Source organism: Tachypleus tridentatus, chromosome 13, assembly GCF_004210375.1.
Source record: "Tachypleus tridentatus isolate NWPU-2018 chromosome 13, ASM421037v1, whole genome shotgun sequence".
In the NCBI taxonomy this organism is placed as follows: domain Eukaryota; kingdom Metazoa; phylum Arthropoda; class Merostomata; order Xiphosura; family Limulidae; genus Tachypleus; species Tachypleus tridentatus.
This window is the reverse complement of record NC_134837.1, coordinates 260,565,279-260,592,132: the sequence shown is the minus strand read 5'-3', so window position 1 is coordinate 260,592,132 and position 26,854 is coordinate 260,565,279. Positions and strand designations below refer to the sequence as shown.

At 37.1% G+C, this 26,854-nt stretch overlaps 1 protein-coding gene across 16 annotated transcripts in view; it reads left to right on the top strand.

The window, feature by feature from the left end:
- LOC143240703 (GTP-binding protein Di-Ras2-like) overlaps nt 1-24,596 on the top strand; it is a 43,277-nt gene extending 18,681 nt beyond the window's left edge. For 3 of the 16 annotated variants that reach the window (XM_076483607.1, XM_076483606.1, XM_076483595.1), the window contains exons 2-3: nt 20,606-20,712; nt 21,933-24,596. In XM_076483607.1, the coding sequence (XP_076339722.1) occupies nt 21,948-22,679 (732 nt within the window). In that variant the 5' untranslated portion in view covers nt 20,606-20,712; nt 21,933-21,947 and the 3' untranslated portion in view covers nt 22,680-24,596. The other 13 variants (XM_076483605.1, XM_076483599.1, XM_076483594.1 and 10 more) reach the window with 9 other exon arrangements.
- Nucleotides 24,597-26,854: the final 2,258 nt, after the last annotated feature.

Here is a 26,854-nt window from a genome sequence, read left to right as displayed (position 1 = left end):
TAGATTGTCCATGGTTTTAATTTCGCACAAAGCCATTCAAGGGCTGTCTACGCTGTCTATTCATAATTTAGCAGCAATAGCCTAAAGACAAGGCAGCAAGTTAACAAAACCCACCGTCAACTCTTGGGCCACTCCTTTGCCAGAGAATAATGGAATTAACAGTCACTTTATAACCCTCACACATGGCTTAAAGTATTTGGTTTGAATTTCACGCAAAGCTACACGCGGGCTATCTGCGCTAACCATCCTAATTTAGCAGTGTATGACTAGAGGGAAGGTAGCTAATAATCAACACCCACCGCCAACTCTTGGACTACATTTTTACCAACGAATAGTGGGATTGACCGTCACATTATAACGCCCCCATAGCTGAAATGGCGAGCCCGTTTGGTGTGACGGGGATTCGAACCCGCGACGGCTTAAAAGGTAAGTTTATTTGGTGACGGAGATTCAAACATGCGGCCCATAGGTTGCGAGTCGAGCGCCCTAACTGATTTTCCTCATGCTAATTAAGAAGAGTTACAGTTGAAGCACGTGGTTAGGTATTTATCTATAATAAAACAAAATCATGATTGAACTTTATTAAATATTTAACTTTAAGTTTTGAAACTTGATAAATCAGTCCTAAACGTTCTGTTTCGACGGATTAATGATACACAACTAACCTGCCAGACTGAAAGAGACATCAATCTGAAACGAATTTATTCTCCGTTTAACGACCCACTCTCCAAAATACTTTGCTGGAAGTAGTTGTAGGAGATCGGAACAGATACCAATCCGAGACGTCATTATTCCTATATTGACGACTCATTGCCACACTTATCCTGATGCAAGTAGTTGTAGGAGATCGGAAGAGATACTAATCCTAAATGTCATTATTCCTATATTAACGACTCATTGCCACACTTATCCTGATGCAAGTAGTTGTAGGAGATCGGAACAGATACCAATCCTAAACGTCATTATTCCTATATTAACGACTCATTGCCACACTTATCCTGATGCAAGTAGTTGTAGGAGATCGGAACAGATACCAATCCTAAACGTCATTATTCCTATATTAACGACTCATTGCCACACTTATCCTGATGCAAGTAGTTGTAGGAGATCGGAACAGATACCAATCCTAAACGTCATTATTCCTATATTAACGACTCATTGCCACACTTATCCTGATTCAAGTAGTTGTAGGAGATCGGACTCATTGCCACACTTATCCTAGTGGAAGTAGTTGTAGGTGATCGAAACAGATACCAATCCGAAACGTCATTATTCCTATATTAATGACTCATTGCTACACTTATCCTGATGCAAGTAATTGTGCAAGATTGGAAAAGAAGGTAGATATGAGCTCTTTGTGCTCTGACCAAAGCAGGAATGAAGATCGAATTTCAGCATTATAAGTTCTTAAGCTAATGAGTCAGTGAATGTAAGTAGTGGGTGAATGGAACGATCTGAGAGAAATGTGAATAATGTTGCTCTGTATATTTAGAACTAACTGAGTTGTTTCGCTCCAGTGGCATCTGAAAAACTTTCGTTTTTCTGCTGCACTAGTCACTAGAACGCTCGCGGCCATAGCAAAAATCCTTTGATAGAAAACTTTTCAAAGACATCGTGGTGACAGTAATTCTCTTGTCTGTCATCCCAGCTAAGAAATATATTAACTATCTCTCTGGTGACACCGTGAATACCCTGGTTCGCCTTTTACACATATTTCTGTGGACTCCGATGGCTCTCGTTAAACGGCTGAAAAAAAGTAACCTCTTTTAACATGGGCAAAAAGATCCTCATGATGACAGATAAACGGAAATGTGAGGTGTAACGTGAAAAAAAAAAAAAAAATTATTAAAGCTAGACTAGGGATCAGAGTACTGGGTAATTTAAATGTGACGAACGTAGACAGGTGGCGCAGTAGTCCAAACGAGTATAATTGTATGTTTTTCTTATAGCAAAGCCACATCGTGCTATCTGCTGTATGCACCGAGGGGAAGCGAACCTCTGATTTAAGCATTGTAAATCCGAAGACTTACCACTGGCCCAGCTGGAGATATTCTATATGACCCTAATTTGCTAAAACAAAAAGTTAGCTAGCACCATGGCTGTACGGAAGCCTTAGAAATGAATTTAGATAGGTAAGATTATCTTACACTAACTGATCTAATTCTACCTAATTTTATTGCACCTAATGTTTTACCAATAAAAAACGGCATATAATTTACAGTGCCCAATCTTGGGATTTACAGTTACGTAATTTTAACCACAAAACCACACCCGACTTAACACACATTTAAATCAACAATAAACAATAAACCTTAATTCTGACCATAAGGACACATGAAAAAATAGTAAATTAGTAAATATCTTTGGCATATTTGCTAAACAGTCCAGAATACTGTTTTCAAGACGAAAACATCATCTGTTGTTTCTCCTGCCCCATATAGTCCATAAGCATTTCAAACTCCGGATGCTGCAAAGTACTTCCCCAGACCTAAACAAAATACATTTATGTGTCTAAAAATAATCTATGAAACAGCAAATCAACAACTCGTATTGCAGAATCTGATCTTTGTGTATATTGTTAACACACGTCACAGTACACGTGTAGTCTGCCAGACGTGAAACGTGAAATATGCAAATTTTATTTAAAAAAAAATTCGTTTGGAGTTATGATTTACCAAAAGTTTATGTTTAGGCGTGTCACAGCGTAGGGATGTCCTGATGGTTAACGTTCTGTGGTTCTAAGGTTTCTCTACTTTGCGATCTGTCACAAAGGAAAAAGTCGCCTTATATTTTAGTGCCGCAGAGGTCAGATTTCACTAATCGGTTAAAAAAACATATTTCAAAAGTTGGCGGTAGGTGTTGATTAGTTGAATTTCCTCCCATCTATAAGATCGTAGTTAGAGACGCTTATTTGCAGATAGCCGTTGCGCAGCTTTTCAACATACCTTTAGTAGGGTTAGATAGTTGGTTTGAAATAACGTAATCCCAAAAGTTTGTTAAGTATTTTCGTCTGTTTGTTAACAAGACTGCTATATTTCTCACTTATAAATGCGATAAGCTAATTTTCACTTGTTGAATTACCCATTAAAAGATTTTCAATATCGCATTATTTGTGTCTCCTGGCGGGACAGCGATAGGTTTATGGACTCCGGGGTTCCTACTGTGGCTTTTATCTGAAACAAAAAAACATTGTTCTTCTAATGAATTTTTATTTTACAGTTTGTTGTGCGCAATGACGCAGTGATTGATTTTAATTATCTTCGTAAGTTCGTTTACATGGATGACGTGGTTTGCTTGTTTTGAATTTCGCGCAAAGCTACACGAGAGCTATTTGCACTAGCCGTCCCTAATTTAGCAATGTTAGACTAGAGGGAAGGCAGCTAGTCATCACCACCCATCAAAAACTCTTGGGCTACTCTTTTATCAACGAATAGTTGGATTAACCGTAACATTATAATGCCCCCATGGCTGAAAGGGAGAGCATGTTTGGTGTGAGGGGGATTCGAGCCCGCGACCCTCGGATTACGAGTCGAATGTTTGCTTTGGAATTTTACGCAAAGCTACACGAAGGTTATCTGCACTAGCCGTCCCTAATTTAGCAGTGTAAGCTAGTGATGGCTAGTTGTCACCACTCACTGCCAACTCCTGGGCTACTCTTTTAGCAACGAATAGTGGGATTTACGGCAATATTATGACGCTTCCATGGCTGAAAGGGCGAGCATGTTTGGTGTGAGGAGGATTCGAACCCGCGACCCCCGTAGAGTGCCTTAACCAGTTTGCCATGCCGAGCCTGGATGACGTAAAAGAACAAAAACACATAGTTTCCGGTATGTAGCCACAAACTTTGTGTAACTTAAAAGTTGTTTACACAGAGCTGTAGAACATTAATATGACTTTGAATATGATTTACCATATCGATAAAGTAACAACGAGTTAATTTTTTTTATTATCATTCACATATTAATCCCACGATTACAGTTACTCTTCTAACGCGTTTTCATGAAAGCACACAGAATTACACACAAAAGGTGAAATTGATTTAAAAACAACACCCAGAACTCTAGTGCTTTCGAATACTTGACTGTTTTTATTCTCAGTTCTTTCCGATATAATTTAAAAGAGCGTAAACTGATACAGGGCGGAAATTCAACCTATGACTCGAGTTAATAAGTTTAAGCTTCAATTAACTACGATGCTCCATCTTAATTATCGTCTCTTTCACTTCCACCTAAATGTTGCCGACAGGTGTCCTACTCTATGCCGGTTTATCTGTATACTTCAGAATCCAGTAGTTATTAATTTGTTTGGTATGAAAATGTAAAGTAGAAATTTCACTTGATTGTAAAGTCTGTTTGTGTTTTTTTTCTTTTAGCAAAGCCACAAAGGCTATCTGCTGATTGTAAAGTCAATATATTTAAATGCAGAATCGGTTCCATACAATAAGTTATTAATTGAATACTCTTAATTTATTGTTTTTGTTCGAATGAAGCATAAGAAAACGTCCTCTGATAAAAGGTTTGTTTGTCGCAAAGTTTCACGAGGGCTATTTTCCCTAGCCGTCCATAATTGTGCAGTGAAAGACTAAAGGGAAGGCAGCTAGTCATCACCACCCACCGACAACTCTTGAGCTACTCTTTTATCAACAAATAGTGGGATTGACCGTCACTTTATAACGCCTCCACGGCTGAAAGGGCGAGCAGGTTTGGTGTGATAGGGAGTTGAACCCGCAACCCCCAGATTACTAGTCGAACACCCTAACCACCTGGTAAGGAAATCCGTTTTTCCATTACTTTATCTAATCGTATAGTTGTTTAGGAATAACAGTAATTATTAATTCATAGATTAAATAAAGAAACACTCAGGAGGTTTGTTATGACTTTTTACTACTCAGAAGAACACATTTCTAAATGTTAAGAACCTTACCTCATCCCGAAGTTTGTAGTTTTAGCCAATTTTCTATACAGCCATAGAAGAACACGTGTTTTTCCGGTAATACAATAAATTGTGAGACACATAAAAGTTGATCATGACTCATTTGAGACGCATCAAAGTTATTAACAGTTCATTCTTAAGACACAAAAAAATAATCATGAGTAAGTTATGAGACACGTCAAAGTTATTCACGAGTCATTCGTGAAACGTGTAAAAGTTAAGCGCGAGTAACTCGTTAGACACGTAAAAGTTATTGATGAATCATCGTGAGACGATTAGTAGCTATTCATGAGTCACTCGTAAGACGTGTACGGCTATTTCTTTTACTTACTTTACGTAAGTACATAAACTCTGAACCTATAGCAGTGTTCGACTAAAAGAAAAAGTAAACTTGTGAACGCGAAATATCATATGGACTACATCACCATAATAACACAACACTGACTGATTTGGTTAAATATCATATGGACTACATCACCATAATAACACAATACTGACTGATTTGGTTAAATATCATATGGACTACATCACCATAATAACACAATACTGACTGATTTGGTTAAATATCATATGGACTACATCACCATAATAACACAATACTGACTGATTTGGTTAAATATCATATGGACTACATCACCATAATAACACAATACTGACTGATTTGGTTAAATATCATATGGACTACATCACCATAATAACACAATACTGACTGATTTGGTTAAATATCATATGGACTACATCACCGTAATAACACAATACTGACTGATTTGGTTAAATATCATATGGACTACATCACCATAATAACACAATACTGACTGATTTGGTTAAATATCATATGGACTACATCACCATAATAACACAACTCTGACTGATTTGGTTAAATATCATATGGACTGCATCACCATAATAACACAATACTGACTGATTTGGTTAAATATCATATGGACTACATCACCATAATAACACAATATTGACTGATTTGGCCAGGTGGGTTAAATATCATATGGACTACATCACCATAATAACACAATACTGACTGATTTGGTTAAATATCATATGGACTACATCACCATAATAACACAATACTGACTGATTTGGTTAAATATCATATGGACTACATCACCATAATAACACAACTCTGACTGATTTGGTTAAATATCATATGGACTACATCACCATAATAACACAATATTGACTGATTTGGCCAGGTGGGTTAAATATCATATGGACTACATCACCATAATAACACAATACTGACTGATTTGGCCAGGTGAGTTAAATATCATATGGACTACATCACCATAATAACACAATACTGACTGATTTGGCCAGGTGGGTTAAAGCGGTCGACTCGTAATTTGAAAGTCGCGGGTTCGAATCCCCGTCGCACGAAACATGCATGCCGTGGGGGCGTTATGAAGTGACGGTTAATCCCACTATTCGTTGGTAAAATAGTAGTCCAAGAGTTGGCGGTGGGTGGTGAAGAGTAGCTGCCTTCTCTCTAGTTTTACACTGCTAAATTAGGGACGGCTAGCGCAGATAGCCCTCGAGTAGCTTTGTGCGAAATTAAAAAAAAACAACACAAAAATTGACTGATTCTTTTTACTGAATAAGTGTTAGGCCTAAGAAGCCGTATTTAGTCTGTATTTATTACAGAACAAACACAAACAAGTGAAGAAACCTTAATAGAATGCACAGTTTTTATACGAACTGATAATGATAGCAGTAGAAGTCAATCAAATAAGAACATAAAGGGTATTTTGAAAAAAAAAAAGTTTTATATTCGCTTTACGTGCAAACTAAAACCAAAGTAACAGCCTCCATATTTTTATTCTCTATGCGAAACAGTGCTTTGTTCAGTCTTTATCTTTTGTTGTATTACAATGACGCCAGCTCTTCCTTCACTTCACTGTATTCATTTGATAACCACTTCTCAGCGTTATCTCAAAACTAAAGTTTCCTTGAAAAAAACAGGAGTGAAAATATATTACCTGCCTCACAAAAAAATAACAAGAAAACCAGACATTCTGTGTAAAATGTGTAGTTTACTAGTATTGTATTTCAAGACGGCTCGTATGGGTATTTACACTTTTATTAACGTGAAGAAGAGCTCAGAAGGTCGAAACATTGTTGTCTACTTCACTCCAATAAAAGTTTTAATACCTAGACCAGCCGTCTTGAGATACATTTTTATTTTAAGGGAATTTCTTGTAATCACGAATTTACTTGTATTGACTGTTGTTAAGTACTGACCTACATAATGGACTACCTGTGGTCTGCCCACCATGGGTTTCGAAACCAGAGATTTAGCGTCTACAGAGCCTACAGACGTATCGCTGAGACAGTAGGGGGTAATTTGTTAGTTCCAATATAATAACGAGAAAACGGTAAATGGATCGTCACCAAAACACACTGCACTGTAATCCGTTTGTTTCAGAATTCTCGTACAAAACTATACAGATGACTATCTGAATCTGAAGTGATAGGCTAGAGAGAAAAGACAAATATTCAATAGAACTCTCCGCCAACTCTTGTGTTACTCTTGCCTGACAAAACTGTCAATGTTATAGTGTACCCACCGCCCCAAAGTGCGGGACGCGTTTTTGCGGCATCGGTTTGTAAACCATGAATTCTGGAATTCATAGTTTGAGCACGCTAACCATCGAGCCGCAACATGTAAACACCATTAACATTGTTCACAAAAGTAGCTTAGAAATTGTCTTTCAATCGATGGAAGTCCGTGTCACTCAACTTCTGAAGTACAAAATATAATTATAATTTTATTCTAAGAGTGTACATAAGTGAAAGAAAACTTTTCCATTGTTATTGTAGTGTTATATGCGTTCATCTTTCAAACAAGAATTTAAAATGTTCCATCTTTAATTTCTACCATGTATCCAGTCGACTGAACTGTAATTAATAGAACTTATAATACCTTTAGCTGCCTTCTTACTTCTTCCAAACAGTTTTCAGTTAGTTCGGCTTTTATGTGTTAACGACTTCTATTTGTTCAATTGTGAATTTATTTCTATGGTACCGTTGCCGGAGTCTTCAGATGTTTGAAGATTCTTAACTTTGAAAATCAATACAGCCTAAACCTAACAGTCACCATAAAAGGGGGATTATAAGCTTTAACGCTCTATAATTGAAAACACGATAGTATCATGTGAAAGGTAGTTTTTATAATACAAAATAGTAAGCTGTGAGGTTTTGAATACACAAAACATTTTCGAGAAAACGTTTTGATGTACTCCCAAGCTAATCGAAAGCCTATTTTATTTTTTAGTAATTTCTGATGACGTTTTGATGTACTCCCAAGCTAATCGATGTTTTGTTTTGAATTTTTCGCAAAGCTACACGAGAGCTATCTGCAGGAGCCGTTCCTAATTTAGCAATGAAAGACTAGAAGGAAAGCAGATAGTCATCACCACCCACCACCAACTCTTGAGCTAATCTTTTAGTAACGAATAGTGGGATTGACTGTCACATTAAAATGCCCCCACGGCTGAAAGGGCGAGCATGTTTGGCGCGAGGGGGATTCGAACTCGCGACTCTCAGATTACGAATCGAGTGCCTTAACCCACCTGGCCATGCCGGGCCCCACGCTACTCGAAATCCTGTTTTATGTTTATTAGTTTCTGATAACGTTCTGTTATTCCCATAATGTTTTATGTTGTATTTGCTGTGTTCTCAGATTTCCCCCATTTCGATCAGATACAGCAAAGCAGGAGAATACAACAAATCAGGTGTTACAGAGCACTGCCGTATTTTTCTGCTTATGAGTCAGTATTTATCATGACAAAACCTTGATGCATTCAGAAACCAATTACGACCTTTACTATAGAAAACAATAAAGTTTCAACATTTGGACAGGAATATAAAGTATCTGTACTAACCACATCTCACCAGTATACCAATATCCGTATTGTCTGAGTTGTGCTATGCAGAATCCATATCTTTAATGAATATCTGTATCAAACAAAGAAGCAAAGTTTCTAAGAATTCTTCTAAAGCCCCTCTAAATCTGTAAGTTTTACAAAACATATCCACGTCTGTCCATCAGAGGAAAACATCGTATATATACAAAGTTCCCTCTCGCACGCACCGATTTACTACCAGATCACAGCAACCACAAAATTACTAATTTATGGTACTGAAGTTGCTACTATCAACCTGGAGTAAGCAACTAGCTGCTATCGGCTTACAATTATCAACTAGGTAATATCAAGCTATAGTAATAAAGTACTTAATACCAACCTACAGTAATCAGTTAGTTTATACGAACTGACAGTAATTAGCTAGTTAATACCAATCAAGAGTAGTGTTTTCTATTCGACAACTCAACGAATGCTCTATCCTTCAACCAGAGGTGAAGTGGTTTTCCATTCGACAGCTCAACAAAGGATCTATCCTTCAACCAGAGGTGAAGTGGTGTTTTCCATTCGACAGCTCAACAAAGGATCTATCCTTCAACCAGAAGTGAAGTGGGGTTTTCTATTCGACAACTCAACAAATGCTCTATCCTTCAACCACAGGTGAAGTGGTGTTTTCCATTCGACAACTCAACAAAGGATCTATCCTTCAACCAGAGATGAAGTGGTGTTTTCCATTCAACAACTCAACAAATGCTCTATCCTTCAACCAGAGGTGAAGTGGTGTTTTCCATTTGACAACTCAACAAATGCTCTATCCTTCAACCACAGATGAAGTGGTGTTTTCCATTCGACAGCTCAACAAAGGATCTATCCTTCAACCAGAAGTGAAGTGGGGTTTTCTATTCGACAACTCAACAAATGCTCTATCCTTCAACCACAGGTGAAGTGGTGTTTTCCATTCGACAACTCAACAAAGGATCTATCCTTCAACCAGAGGTGAAGGGACATCTATTCGACAACTCAACAAAGGATCTATCCTTCAACCAGAGGTGAAGTGGTGTTTTCCATTCGACAACTCAACAAAGGATCTATCCTTCAACCAGAGATGAAGTGGTGTTTTCCATTCAACAACTCAACAAAGGATCTATCCTTCAACCAGAGATGAAGTGGTGTTTTCCATTCGACAACTCAACAAAATCTATCCTTCATCCAGAGTTGAAGTGGTGTTTTCTATTCGACAACTCAACAAAAGTTCTATCCTTCAACCAGAGGTGAAGTGGTGTTTTCCATTTGACAACTCAACAAAGGATCTATTCTTCAACTAGAGGGGAATTGATGTGTTTGGGTTGCAGGAAAATAAACGAGAAATTCCGATAATTGTTTCTAAGCGACATTTTTTACACCTTTGTAAAGTTCGGAGTGTGACATATCCAAATGTGATTGTAATGTATTTCAAACGGAAATTACGAGCTGCCAAAGAGGCACATGGTTTTGGTGACACGCACGAATTTATTACCGCTTTTCATTCTCAAATCAAATAATACGGCTTTTCTTCATTGGCTGTTTGATGTTGTAAAACTTGTTTCTCGGTCTGATGGTGACGTGCTAAAGAGTAGCAAAGTTCCAGTCACGGCCATTGTGGCTCGTAGGTAACTGACTGCTACACAACAAAAGTAACGTTACTAATTTTGGGATGTCTTTTGCTGATGTGACCAAACATAACGCGGTCCGTTTTTGTCTCATTTGGAAACTGGAAATAATAATCGCTACATCTTGTGTAAATGTCACCAAATTCTCTGTCCCCAATGAGCCTCTGGATAAGGGAGATATCCTGTGTTAAATGCCCGAAATATTAGAACATTCTCTAAAAACTATGTTCAGTCATTTCCAGTAAATAAGACGTATCAATTATAAGTTTTAATGTAATAATACCATCGAACATAATTTATTACATGTACGTGTAGAACTAAAGAACGGACCCCCGCTAACACAGCGCGGTAAGTCTACTGATTTACAACGCTAAAATCAAGGGTTCAATTCCCCTAGGTGGACTCAGCAGATAGCCCGTTGTGGCTTTGCTACAAAAACACACACACACACACACACTAAAGAACTGTAAATCAAAGTACTTTTCTTGAGTGAGGATGTTAAAAATATACATTTAATATATTGATATAACAAACAAGTGTATATGTACATTTATTTTAATTTCTAAGAAACAGTTAGATGTTGAAAAATTATACTTCGCTCTATATTAAAAAAACACACAAGCTAAACCATTAAAAACTTAAATGATTCAAGGAGCTATTAAAATTTGTAAGGCCCAGCATGACTAAGTAGTTAAGGCGCTCGACTCGTAATCTGAGGGAAGCGGGTTCTAATGCCCGTCGCACCAAAGATGCTCGCCCTTTCAGCCGTGGGGGCATTATAATGTTACGGCCAATTCCATTGTTCATTGGTAAAAAAAAAAGTATCCCAAGAGTTGGCGGTGGGTGGTGGTGACTAGCTGCCTTCCCACCAGTTTTACACTGCTAAATTAGGGACGACTAATGCAGATAGCCTTTGTGTGGCTTTGCGCAAAATTAAAAAAAACAAACACGATGTACAAACGAATAAATAGCACCATCTATCGTTCAAACTTAGAAAACGTACTTAAACTATAACTGATAGATAACTGTATTAATACAATATAAATTACTATTGTATATTAAACATTTTTGCCTGCTCTTGGAACAAAGTTACTAGAAAAAATTGTGTTTGTAAACTGATAAATTATCACTTTTGAAGGTTTATTAAAATTATTATCCGTGTTGATGGTATAATAAATACTTCTCATTAAAACATGTTGACGATAGAATAAACCACACATAAAAACATGACAGTACGAATTAAATCTAAATACGATATAACTTACTCCAAAAACACACCCACAAATAAAATATATCTTAAAGCCATAGTGTATCTCTATTAACAGAGGCAAAATATTCATAGATATTGGAAGCGACCGTTATCGATCTAATGAAGACAAACAACAATCAGACCGAGGAAGAATTTATTGTGTAGAAACTATACTTGATTTTGTATTATTTCACAGATATACATATTTATTACTTTGGACTATTTATGATATACTTAGCACTGTTAAGAAAATTTAAATCCTAGATTGTTGAAAAATATATATCTAAGTGTTAACCTTAACAACTATTCAGTCTTTCAATGCTTTACAAATTAAGTAAAAATTACAATATATAGGCATAGAAAAGTAATTCTTAATTACCTCGGTAAAGAACTAGCTTATTCACATATTTTACACCAACATATGACGGGCGCATTATGAGGTTACAAATGCGAAAACGAAAACTTTTTTATACTTGAGAACTTTAAAACCAGTGTAATTCATGCAACTTTAAAGACTCTTATAAAATAATTAGAAATACTTATGGAATAAATAACATTAATATATTTTAACCTGTTTCAAACCATAAGATCTGATTACAAGGGTTGAACTAACAGGTATAATTTCTATTTCCACGGTTTCTCTTGTTAAGCTTAAATTAAATACACTACATTATACGTACGACTAATATGATAAAATAGCAGCTGTTTAAATTACTTTTAAATTATAAAATATTTTTCAGTTGTATTTTTAATAGTTAATAGCAAGCCAGTAATCCAAATTACCGTTTAGAACATTTCATTGTAGTTTAGATTTTAAAAAAGATACCTAGAATAGGCAAAAACCTAATATTTTTTTAAATTCAGTTTATAAAACTGCATGTTCTTGACCAGTTTTTATTTTTTACTTCTGTTTTAGCAATATTACAATATTTTCGAACGGTTTTCCTATGTCTTTATTCTTAACACTTGATGCTGCATTGTCGAAGTTCGGTTGGAAAGTTTTTCATGACAAAAACTAATTACTAATCAGACTTCAATTTCACGTTCTTTTTGAGAACATCCAACTAAAACTTCCATAGTGCTGTGACTTCAAAGGAAGCGTACCTATCACTAAAGATCTGAATCATTAAGTTCAAATAAAAAAATTCGCGTGACGAATAAATTGAATCCATAGAACTGCACGTGGCTGGAAAAGTTAAATATCCCCAGAATGTTTCTTTAAACAAAGACATCTAAAGCTAGGTGCGTAAGTTAAATTAAACATTCAAGGTAATTGTCGCACGTTTGTTGACACTTACTTAAAACTCACCGTACATTTAATCGTAAAAATGGACTGGAAGCAATAATGTTTATTTGTAATGAAGGACAATAGGCAGTATTAGTCAATCATAAAAATAAAGGGAAGGTATTATTTTGTAGTCATAAACACGAAATATATTAAATTTAAATAAATATCTTTTGTGTGTATAATCAGAAGTATTGGTTAAAACCAAGGATAATTTTCTCCTCCTGTACCTCTCTAAGGGTAAAGTTAGGTCGGCCGTTTTATAGTTAATTTTAAATATGACTTAAGAAGACTTATCAAGCTTGTAATATAACGTATACCAAACATGTGTCCTACCAAATATGTTCAGAGTTTACAACAAACATATGCGTAATAAATAAAGTAAATCTAGGCTATTGGATTACAATATCCCATTCACTTTATTTGGTGGGTTTGAATTTACATAAAGTTTTTCCGACAGTCACGAAGGTGGAAAAATATGAACGAACCATATTATACAAGTGTAACTAAATACTTATCATATTACGTGGGTTGGAGATGAAAGCGTAACTAAATATTTATCATATTACGTGGGTTGGATATGAAAGAGAAACAAAATACTTATCATATTACTTGGGTTGGATATGAAAGAATTTCTGTCACACTAAACATTCTCGTCCTTTCAGCCGTGGGTGCGTTTATTATGTGACGGTCAATCCCACTATTTGTTGGTAAAAGAGTAGTCCAACAGTTGGCAATGGGTGGTGATGACTAGCTGCCTTCACTCGTGTCTGACACTGCTAAATTGGGGACGGCCAGCGCAAATAGTTCTCATGTAGCTTTGCAGTGAATTCAATTCAAAATAAACAACCCCAGCACATGGACACAGAACTTTCACATGTGGACTGATAATGTGGAAACTACTTTAAACAATAAGCACGTAATAAACTTTTAGTTTAAACAAATCTATCTTTCATTTTGGTTAATAACAACAACAACAAGTAACTATATTAATATCATGAACGTCATGGTTTATAATTCTATCATTCTTGTTGTACATGTGTTTGTTTCAAGAAGTTTTTTGCAGTTTGAAGTATGAGTAAAACAACTAAATTCTAGGCTTAACGTTTAAAATGATTCATGATTCTGTTAATTTTTATCACCTTCACCACGTTTAATTACTTAGTACTATATATTAATTTCTTATCAAAGTAGACTACTTTCATCGATCTAAACTAAGAATCAACTTAACCAACAGCATAGCTCATGAAATATGATTTTCTAATGTTACTTATAAGACATTAGAATGTATTGTTTCATCACGTGGGCACTCTCATTGTTAACGACATTTTTGTCCATAAACCCATTAATAACTCTAGATGTTATAACATAATCGTTTACTATACTAAACTCGTGGATATTCCCCTTTCGTCTACTATACTTATACCTGTATTATAATACGTAACTATACAACTAAAAGTGTTTTATTTTTAATTCTGCAGGTAACCTCCTCACATGTGCTGTACATATTTCGAATGGCGTCATTATGCACAGTACATTCTTCCAACTTTCATAGATATGGAATAAACTTTCAAATACTTTATGTGATGTCCTAATTATCTATACATTACGTATAGGGCCCGGCATGGCTATGTGGTTAGGGAGCTCGGTTCGTAATCTTAGGGCCGCGGGTTCGAATCCCTCGTCACATCAACCATGCTCGCCATTTCAGCTGTGGGAGTGTTATTAAGTGATAATCAATCCCATTATTCGTTGGTAAGAAGAAGAGTCCAAGAGATGGCGGTAGGTGAGATGACTTGCTAGCTGCCTTCCCGTTAATCTTATACTGCCAAATTCGTGTAGCTTTGCGGGAAATTCAGCAAAGAAACAAACATCAGTTATAGACATTGATGTAAGAAGAAGAGTTCTCGTTATTATAGACTTTAACATCACCAGGGGCTATCCTCAAGTCCCTACAAGTAGAAAAAGTTCAAAATTAAAAAAAAACATTATTTATTATAGTTGTGTTTTAAAACATACTTTTTGTAAATTCTACTTTTAAGAACATTTGAATTGGTTGGTTGGTTAATTTAGTGAGTTATGGCACAAAGCAGCCAGGCTATCTGCGCCAAACGTCCGGTAAAAAGGTAAAAATAAAGTAAATGTAGTAAAATTCATAAAAGGAAATGAAGGTAAAACAAAACAGCATTTAACAACATAAATAGCATAAAACCAAGGTGACTGACGGTGTGTCTTGTACTTACCTGTTAGTCTTCCTGGCGGGTTATGATCATTATCTTTATGCTACAGAAAGTCCTTTACAACTTCTCTTACTGTGGTTTCTCTCTTAACATTGTAGACTACAGAGAAGGCACAGTAAGAGAAGTTGTAAAGGACTTTCTCTAGCATAATGGTAATGATCATAACCTGCCAGGAAGACTAACAGGTAAGTACAAGAACCACCATCAGTCACCTGAAGTTGGTCTTTCCAGTCCTGGTTCCAGGTTATGTGTCATTATGGCCATTATCGAAAGGTATAATCACCTGAAGTCTAGTTAGAACAACTTCCAATCCTTACGGAACCTAGACGGCCAAAGTCCAATGTAGGGGTTTATTTGGAAAAGCTTGTTGTCACGTTGCTCATTCAAAGTCAACTGCCAGCTGGCATGGAGCCGAGCCTTGAATACAGGACCATAGTCCATGTACAGAATAGGCACAGTGATGATAATGCCAGAGCAGATACATTTAGCTGCCGTGTCTGGAAGCTCGTTCCTGCGAATACCAACGTGGCCTAGTATCCAGAAAAACTGGATAGAAGTAGATATTAATGAGAAATGGGCCAGTTGGTTTTAAATATCAGCTAGAACAGGGTGTAAACCAACATGAAGCAAGTCAGTATAAATAGTGCAGTTGGAGTATTGCTTAACTTCAATATGATTCAGGGCAAGAGAAATGGCGTACAGTTCAGCAGTGAACACAGAAGTGGAAGAGGGGAATCTGCATGTAACCACCGAACCGCAACAAACCATGGCAGAACCAACATAGTCACCTGATTTGGAACCATCCATATAAATTGGAATGGAAAGATTGTTCGAAAGATGTTCAGTAGATAAAAGACAATATTTCCAATCGGGAGTATTTGCCTTTCTCAAATGACTTAAAGAAAGGTCACATTTGTGGACTGTAATAAGCCATGGTGGGATGGGCTGACCAGTGGATTCTGCAATGTTATCCAAGGACAGACCCAATTCATCCAATTGCACCTGGACGCGAAGGCCCAAAGGAGCAATGGCTAATTGTCTGTTCTGAAAAAGTATGGCCCACCGAGAAAGAAAAACTCAACTCCAGGTGGGATGCTTTGGTAAGGAACGAAGTTTCGAAGAATATAGTAAAGACAGTTGCAAACAGCAAAAGTGCAGAGAAGGTTCATGAGATTCAACGTATAAGCTCTGAACTGGGGGGTGCAGAAAGCCCCAGTGCAGACCCAAAGTCCTTGATGAACAATGGGGTCCAGCATCTTTAAGATCGAGGGTCTGGCAAAGCCATAGACCAGTGATCTGTAGTCCAGTTTTGATCAAATAAGAGTACGATATATCTTTAACATAGAACATTGATCCACTCCCCAACTGGTGGTAGAGGACATGGAGGATGTTCAGTGCTCTTGTGCATTTGACCTGTAGCTGCTTTAAGTGTGGTATAAAGGTCAGCTTACAGTCAAAGATGAGCCCCAAGAACTTGGTCTCAGGGATCACAGGCAGCAAAACTACACTGATACGGAGTTCAGGATAAGGGTGAATACCCCATTGGTGGCAAAAGTGCGTGCAAACGATTTTAGAGAGAGAGAAATTAAAGCCGTTCTCCGTGGTCCACTTTAGTACAAGATGAAGGTTGGTTTGTAGTTGCCGTTCAATATATCTCATGTTCGACGACTGACACGAGATGTGAAAGTCGTCTACACAGCGCTCATTCAACAGTGAGAGGGAGTTGTTCGGTAATGGTATTAATCTTTATACTGAAAAGTGTGACACTCAAAACACAGCCCTGAGATACTCCAAGTTCCTGTAGAAAGGTATGAGTAAGTGTCAAACTGACACAAACTTGGTATTTCCTGTCCATTAATTTTTTTAATAAAAATGAGCAAATGGCCACGTAACCCATATATATGGAAGTCTTGCAAAATGCCATACCACCATGTTGTGTCATAAGCCTTCTCAATGTCAAAGAATATTGATACAAGATGTCGTTTGAGAAAGGCTTCTATGATTGACGTTTCAAGTCGAATCAGGTGGTCCATGGTGGAGTGCTGTCGTCGGAACCCACACTGGGTGTGCGAGAGGTGGTTGTTTGATTCGAGGAACCAAACAAGACGAGCATTAACCATCCTCCCTAAGGCCTTACAGAGACAGCTCGTCAAAGCAATTGGACGGTAGTTTGAAGGAATCTTAGGATCTTTCCCAGGCTTAGAGAAAGGTAAGATAATAGCCTGGTGCGAGGCATTAGGAAAAATATTCTCCTCCCAGAGCTGGTTAAAAACAGTGTATATCATAGTGTATATCATTGGGTCAGACCATTGTACTGCTAGACCAATGAAGAGCCAATTTGAGTTCCACCAGCGTAAAAGGACGATTATAGTCAGAGAGACAATCAGCTCGAAAGGAAAGAGGTGATTGCTCTGCACGAATCTTGATGGCTAAAAAGATGGAGAAAGAAGCAGAAGTGCTAGATACCCTGCAAAAGCTTTCACATAGAGTATCGGCGATGCTCTGGGTATCAGCTACTTCCTGGCCATCAGAGATCAAGATCGAGAGGGGACAGAATTACATTGCCCACTGACCTTTCGAATCTTGTCCCATATGAGTTTGGAACTGGTGGTAGAAGATATGCCAGTTATGAACTTAATCCAAGATTCCTTCTGGCTTTGACGTCTCACCCACAGAGCATGTGCACGGGCCTGCTGGAAAGCGATACGGTTTGAAAGTGTGAGGTATCTATGGAAAGTATCCCAGGCCCGTTTTTGAGCCTTCTGTGCCATGTGGCAGGTAGGATTCCACCACGGACGAGATTATAGTGGAAAACGTGTCGAGGTTTTAAGAATACATTGAGCAGCTGCTTATATAATACAGTCAGTTACTGCTGCTACACAGTCGTCTATTGATGGCTGACATATGATGGCAGGATTAAGTTCTGCGAGAGCAGTGAAAGTGGACCAGTCTGCCTGAACCAGCTTCCACCGGGGCACGCGGGTAGGGTGGCATCGACCACGGCCAGCCTCTCTCAAAAGTATAGGAAAATGATCACTGCCTAGTGAATTATTGTCAATCCTCCATGAAAAATGGGAGAATAATGAAGGGGAGCAAACCGAGAGATCAATAGCAGTAAAGGACTGACTAGGTGCATGAAAATAAGTGAAAGCACCAGTATTGAAAAGAGAAAGGTTGTGATCAGAGAGCAAATGCTCTACAGAGCGACCCCTCCTATCAATAACAGCACTTCCCCAGAGGGGATGATGTCCATTAAAGTCCCCAAGGATTAGAAGGGGAGACAACAACTGTTCAATGAGAGAACCAAGGTCTGATTGATCATATGTCTCTCCAAGAAACAGGTAGAGAGAAAAAACAGTGATGGTATGGCCCAAGGAAACACGGATGACTACGGCCTCCAAGGGTGTGTTGAGTGACAAAGGTAGGGTGGGCACATGCTGATCAACCAACAGTGCCATTCCTCCATGTACTCGTCCATCACACAACCTGTCATTTCTGTACAGAGAAAACTGCCGAAGGTTGACTGTATCGGCAGGTTTCAGAAACGTTTCTTGTAAGGAAAGACATACAGGATGGTAGGAAGCAATCAGTGTTTTGATGTCATCCACATTAGAATGTAAACCTGGACAGTTCCATTGTATCAAGGTGTCCATTTTTAATGACGTGTAGGCGAATTGGCTGGAGAACCCTTCTGTTTATGACCACGTCTTTTTTCCTCACTGTTCTTATTTGGGGGAGGTCTATAGACCTCCATGGATCCTGCCCTGGGTAGATTGAGCAGGTTTTTGTTTTGGGAAGGGGATTCCAGTGACTAGGGACGCAAACGAATGATTGTTTTGCATCTTGGGGAGGGAGAAAAATATGTATCTGAAGAAATGTCTGTACTTGGAACCAAAGCATGTGAATCTTGGGGTTTGTTGGAATGTATGGGAGGAACAGAGATGGGTGTAGAAGTTGATTCATCAACTTTTTTTAACCATAGAGGTCAAAAGGCTTTTCATTTATCTTGAGAACGATTCTTTTGGAGACAGTGAAAGATCTGTCTGCACGCCCACTGTGGTGGTGGAACGAAGTGCAACAGCATATGTCCGAGATGAAGCGGTGGACAGCAATGTCCGAGCCTCAGGATAAGTAATGTCATGAGTCATTTTCAAACACTGCGCCTCTTTTCCCTCCAACCATTTAGGGCAAGAACGAAAGTAGGAAGGGTGAGAACCATTGCAATTGACACAATGTGGATCGGTTTCACACTCATAGGCAACGTGGTCTTGCCACCACAAAGAGCACATGTCAGGGAACCACGACGTGACGTCTTTGAGTGACTGAACCTGTGACACTGGAAACATCGTAGAGGGTTTGGAATGTACGGCCGTACCCTGCAATTTCGATAACCTACCTTGATGATGACAGGTGAACGTGGTGATGTAAATGTCAAAACGAGGATATTTGTTGGCAGTGTAACTCCATCTTTGCAAGTGGAGATGCGCCTCACTGCAGAAACTCCTTGAGTGGAGATACCAGCAAGAATCTCTGACTCAGGGACGTTCTTCAAATCCCTCTCAACAATAATTCCTCGTGATAACTTCAAAGTAGCATGAGGTGTAACCTCAATTGGTATATCCCCAATTGCCTTTGAATTCAAGAGGAGTTCACTGTGTTGAGATGTGGCTGTTTCAACCAATATGTCTCCAGATCGAAGTTTCTTTACTGACTTTGGAGAGCCAGCAAGTCCATCCAGTCCCTTCTGAATAAAGAAGGGGGACATTTGCCCCAAAGGTTTCTCTGAAAAGGAATGTAGGATGAGAAAATGAAGTACAACTAGTAGTACAGATGTTGAAGATTTCTGATCAGAGTCTTCAAGACATGGTCGTTTACCTATTGACTGTTTTTCACTATTTTATTTAAATTTTTATTTGGAGGATCCATAGGAAAACTTTTCGGTGCCCACTGACCCCACCCACCATGGAGCCCTACGAGGGGACGCACTACAATGTCAAGCAAGGACACTGCAGCAACGCCAGGGTTTCGTGAGCAGAATACATAAACACTAGCATCAGACACAATGTCCACAACGCCCGTGACCCTCAGATTACAATTCGTAAGCCTTAACCCACCTGATCATGCCGGGCCCGATTGTGATGGATATTAAAAATCTGATTTTATGCGTTAAAGTAGCAGTTCTTTAATGGTTGTTTGTTTTAGGGCGAAACCACACTGAGATAGTTACCTGCTGTGTCCACTGCGAGGAATCGTGTGCCGGACTTGTAAGCCCTTGAGTTACCGCTGTCCCATCCAATATTAGTCAAAAGGTTGGTAAGTATATATATGAAATGCTTTTTATATTTTGAAAGACGCTAAATGGTTGTTTGTTTCAGGGCAAAACCACACTGAGATAGTCACCTGCTGTGTCCACTGCGAGGAATCGTGTGCCGGACTTGTAAGCCCGTGAGATACCGCTGTTCCATCTAATATTAGTCAAAAGGTTGGTAAGTATATATATGAAATGCTTCTCATATTTTGAAAGACACTAAATAACGGGATCTCATTTCCGTTTACTTTAATACCATTTTTCTTTTCACCCAAAGGATCAGCTATCCGTATATCTCCCTCAAAGGAAGTGAGAGAAGCGTCATTTCCTGTGTTGACGACTTCATTACAATAATTACAATTGTACGTCACTCCTACATTTTTGGACTGATCACTTTTATAACTTGGTGGGAATACACTTTGGTCTAACATGCCCAGAAATCTATCTCTTTAAAGCTGGAATCTCGTTCCGAATTTAGGGAATCCGTGCCAATTTACTAGGGGTCGAATATAATATATGTTTGTAATTTTCAAAATTAGGGGTTTAGGCTGCTATTCCTTTATACTTCAACCAAGCCATACAACACTTTGTGATACTTTGTGACAATTTCCAAAGATTAAGGCCGACATATTTGAGGTTAATGTCGTGTTTTTTTTTGTTTTTTATTTACAGAGGTCAAATGAAAACTTCAAACAAAATTCCAATGTAATATGATTTGCTTTGAATTTCGCACACAGCTCCTCGAAGGCTTTGCTATGACGAGAAACCCATTTGAAGTAAAAATGTATTCCAAGATGGCTAGTATGGGTAATAAAACATTTATTAAAATAAAATAGAGAACAAAGTTTCGACCTTCTTAGGTCATCTTCAGGTTAACAAAGATACATAAAGGTCGAAACATTGTTATCTATTTTATTTTAATAAAAGTTTTAATACCCATACCAGCCATTCTTGAGTGAGATATATTTTTAATCCTCGAAGGCTTACTTTGCCCTTTAAGTCTTTTGCATCTCAACATTAAGGCACTTTCGCTATATTCAAATAGCATCTGGGACAGTCTTCTTTGCCCCTGTAAGTTCAGCTTAGCTGTAATACTCAGTAGAAGGTTTTATGTGGGAATAATAATTAGTAGTTACATTTTTAAAGTAAAGAACTTACTTATTTCCTTTGTGTTCTCTAAAACTAAACAGAACTGATGATTATACACGTGTTTCTTTGTAGTTGTGTGAAAATAGACTTCGATCTCATGACGCACATGTGCTTCTTTGTAGTCTGTGTGAAAATAGACTTCGATCTCATGATGCTACTCTCCGAAAATAATAAACAGTAAAACGAAAATTAATCTTCGTTCATTATAACTTTGGTAATCTATTACTTTTATGTTATTTTTGTAGAGAAGATTACAGACAATGTCTGAACATTCATCTCATCACGTGCGGCTGGTGATGCTTGGGGGATCAGCTGTCGGAAAATCGTCTATCATCAAAAGATTTCTCTTCGACACCTACAGTGAGAAACACTGTCCTACTGTGGAAGACATGCATTATCGGGAATTTCATCTGGGCACAATGACCCTAAGAGTGGATTTCCTGGATACTGCTGGCGACATGCAGTTTCCAGCAATGAGACGACTCTCTATAGCCAACGCACAGGCCTTTCTTCTTGTATACAGCGTAACCAACAAGGGTTCCTTGGAAATTGTTAAGAAGTGCCTCGAAGAGATCCGGGAACAGCGAGCTGACTTTCAAGAGATTCCCATGGTTGTTGTTGGGAACAAACTGGATCTGGCCATTGACTTTCGAGAATTACCAAAAGAAGACGTCGCTGAGTGGGTTTATTGTGAACTTCCTCGACTTCGAGTCAAAGTCTTAGAATGTTCTGCAAAAGATGGCGTTAACATCACAGAAATCTTTCGATCCTTCCTCAGCCTCGCTAAAATGCAAGTTCCGTCAGACTCTGCTGGTTTTCATCGTCGCTCCAGTGCACACGCATCTAGCAGAAAACCCAAAGGTCCCGAGGAAGGAGTCCAGAAGAGCGAGCCACGCAGTCGAAGTCTGATTCGACGAGTGAGTAAGAAATTGTCAAAAATGCGAGAACATGCTCACCGTGATAATGGATCGCAAGACTGTTCTGTATCGTGAAAACTCACAACTTTTTCTTGTTTCCGAACCATTTCACGTCTTTTAATTATATCGAAATGATTTTTTGTAATTAAGTATTTGCCACTCTTTCCATTCCAGAGCTGACTCGTTCGCCCTCTATTTACGGGATTACCTAACTGTTTCCTCTGGCATGGCGACGCCATAAAAATTTGTGATGTAAGACAAAATACATACCAAAAGAATATCCCGCTAAAACTTTTGTAAACTTCTGTCCACATAAAATTTATCTTATGCTGAAAATTTCACAACGTTTAAAAGAGTCGCATAAAACTGTATGATTTATTTCGTTTAAGAAAATGTTTCATTTGAAGTGAGTTCGGACAATAATATGCCGTGAAATATAATTGATTTTATAGATTTTTGGTTTTTTTTAGAATAGTAATAATAAATAATATCAAAAGTAATAACGTTTTAGTTAAGACCGAAATTGCAAAGAAGCAGAATGCTGTTATCAAAATTAATTGTAACATTTTATTAATTAGTGTTCCCCTGCTGGTACAGTGGTAAGTCTACGGGGATTTACAACACTAAAATTAGCGGTTCGATTCCCCTCGGTGGACTCAGCAGATAACCTGATGGCTTTGCTATAAGAAACACACAGATACATTAATTAGTGAATAATAATATAATGTTTCTCTATTATAATTCAATATTTGTGGTGGTTCTTAGAAGTAAAGTTTTAGTTTATTGGAGAAATTTAGTGACCTTGTGTTGAAAACCTTTATGTATTAATAAACAGAATATATGGCCATGTTGTGATTTGAAGGTTGTCGTGCGAAGGTTGGTATAGCGAGGTGGTGAGGGCGCTCGACTCACAATATGCGGGTTGTGGGTTCGAATCTTTATTCCACTAAACATATTTCCCCTTTAAGTCTTATGAGCATTATAATGTGACGGGCAATCCCACTATTCGTTGGTAAAAGATTAGTCTAAGAGCCAGCGTTGGGTGGTGATAACTAGTTAGCTCCCTTCCCTCTCCTTAGTCTTACACTGCTAAATTAGAAACGGTATCGCAAATAGCCTCGTGTATTCGCAACATTTATAACAAAACCTCTTTGTGCGTAAGTCCAGATATTTTAGTTTTGTCTGAAAGGCTTTTAATGAGTTCTATGCCTAGTGGATAATAAGGATATCCGCGCTGTATCCACCGAAGGGATCAACCTCGAATTTTAACTTTCAAAGCTAAAACTGCTTTTTTATATCCAGTTTAATTTCAGCCTTACTTACCATGTCACTAATGAGTCCTTCCTTTGTTCTTACCAATCAGATGACCTTTAACATCCCATATTGCTCTCTGTTACATACTTTTTGATTTGTTGGAACTGAAAACGACGGAACAGAAAATTTCTTTACAATACATGTCACCAAATAACAACCTTAATGCACTAACAAGTAAAACCCAAATAATACGAAACAAAAACACTTCACAAAATTAGCTATTAAAACTTTCTATGTACAAAAGTTATCTGATGAGGCAGGTTTTGAAATACTAAATTGTACAATACAGTCTTTGGAATACTCTTGGTTTGTATAGTTTCTCGTTAAACCATAATGTTATCGATACCAAAGATCGTATGAATAATTATAATTTATTGATAAAATCTGTAATAACAAAATAGGAACTTGCAATTCACTATAATTCTGGAATGAATATACCAATATAAACGTACGTTTGTTTGGAGTTAAGCACAAAGCCACGCGATGGGCTATCTGTATTGTGCCCACCATGAGTATTGAAACTTGATTTCTAGTGTTGTAAGTCTGCAGACATACAACTGTATCAAAAGGTAGGGATTGAGATAAACAGTTGTAATTGTTCGAAAGTTTAAATTTCGTAATTGCAATGTGAAGCTTGGAATATTATTTTACATTAACTATTAAAAATTATGACAAATATCAAAGCGCAAATTATCATTACTTGTTCTGTTAAATGCATTTAATTTTTAAACAAATGTTGAATAACAGTAAACGTTTCTAAGCCTAATATTTTTACTTTTAGTCTTAGAAAGCTACTAATACCATGAGTAGTATCAATATCTAAGTTGTCTCTTTCGTTCCAAACAACCTTCTTTTACTCATAAGTATAAATTAAATGTTATTAAATACGAAAACAAGCTACATTAAATTTAAAACACTGAATAATTTTCCCAAATATACCATCTTAACAGAAAATCAAATTAGGTATAGTTGTCTCACAAAGCCTAACTTTACGTTACGGTTTAGGTTAAGTATACAGGCCTACATTTATTTATTCCCACTCAAGTTTAGTTACGACGGAAATAAGATAATTTCCTACTTTTTTAAACATTATAAACTAGTTAGGATAGATTACCTGGACAGAAGGTTGTTTATTAATCTCTAAGTAACTTTGACATCCTAACGTAATTGGTTTGTTTAATTAAATGGAGACTGCAAATTACTCGATATTTTCCTATTAGTATTACTTTTAGTTCAAACATCATTATCGTTGTTTACGTAATTTGAACACTACATCACACAGTGGTATCTACCGGCCAAATTGTAAAATTAGAAAGAAAAAAGCTACTTTACAACAATAGTACAACTTCAGAATCAATTCTCATACGCAAGTCAACCTGAAATAAACAGACGCAATAAGAGTATAATATATTTTTGTTTCTTACTGAGACAAACTAAGGACATTTTCTAAAAGTTAGAGCGTTTATAATTTATTCATTATTGCAAACCGGCTCCTGTTACAAACGGCTGTATTATTCTAAGACTTTATTTGTAAGACACCAGAGCTCTTGTTCATCTGTGGAAAAAACTCTTGGTGATGGAAATATTGTTTCCCGGTAATGAGATAAATCTTCTCGTGAGCTGATTGTTTTCAACGTAATTGAAGTTTGAAAAGAATCTGACAGTTATAACCGTCTATTGGTTGGCATTAATTTGGACCGTGATTGAAAAAAAAGAGCTGTTCATTTTCTATTTCACGAATCATTATTGAACCAAAATTTCGATTTTAAGTTTGCACTAAAAACTGAATGAAAAAGAAACTTGATACCAAAGACTGCTTTATGATTATTTTTGTTATTAAAAAGACACTATTTTATTTATCGTAAATAAATATTACTTTGTCAGTACATGTTTGAAACCTAATCACATAGAGTTAAGTATGCATGGCCATCGCAGATGCGCTTTGCTGTTTAATAGAAACTCGCCAAAGTACTTGTAATATGTATTAAAGTAATATTAATATTAAAAGTATATATTATCAGTACTAACAAATATAGAAGAAAAGTCGTACGGCCTCAAGTCGAAATTTCAAGTTACTCCAGACAAGACAGCGCTCGTATTATATAATATTACATGGGCTTTATCAAGGTCTACAAAATATTGATTATGATGTAGCTGGAATTTTTTGCATTATATTACATCCGAGAACAAAGCAAATTCGTAAGAATAAAGATGGTTTCCTAGCAACGTAACAAAGATGTAAATATCTTTTGTTTCTGTAATTTGATTCAATGTTTCAAAACAGCGGATTCTCACAGTGTGCTATCAAAACCATCTGTTAAATTACAAACAAAAACCTCTTGCTTCAAACATTTAGCTGAAACCTGGTTAGCGGGAAAAGTTAATGATATAAATTAAGACTTTTTAGAAAATTAATGAAGATATAAATAAAAAAAAATTCTTAATATTTTTAATACATACATAATGCTTTAAACAAAACTTTGTTGTATGACAAGCCATCAATATTCAGTGTCATACATGCCGCCTCCTCTCTTCCTTAAACTTCAAATCAACAAAAACACTAGTTTCGAACGGTAACATTTCTCAATAAAACTTTTGTATGGTTAACTGTAAAATTACCACAAAATTCCAAACAAGACAGTTTTACGTATATTATATAAATGCATCTTGTTAATCGAAACAGTTTACTAAACTAAGGGAAGTTAAATGAAACTACTAATAACATGTATAGTAAATGAAAAAGCTGCGTGTAAACAGGTGTATTCGACGAAGTTTTGGTTATACTTATTATGACAATAAGTTACTGAGACTGTCTGCCGCTGTCCCTAGTTTTCAACTACTGGTCAGAGGAAAGATACTGTCGTATGTTCCATATATAATGCTATAGAAAAGAAGGATGGCTTTCGGCTTGTGAAACGTAAATATCCTATTCACCC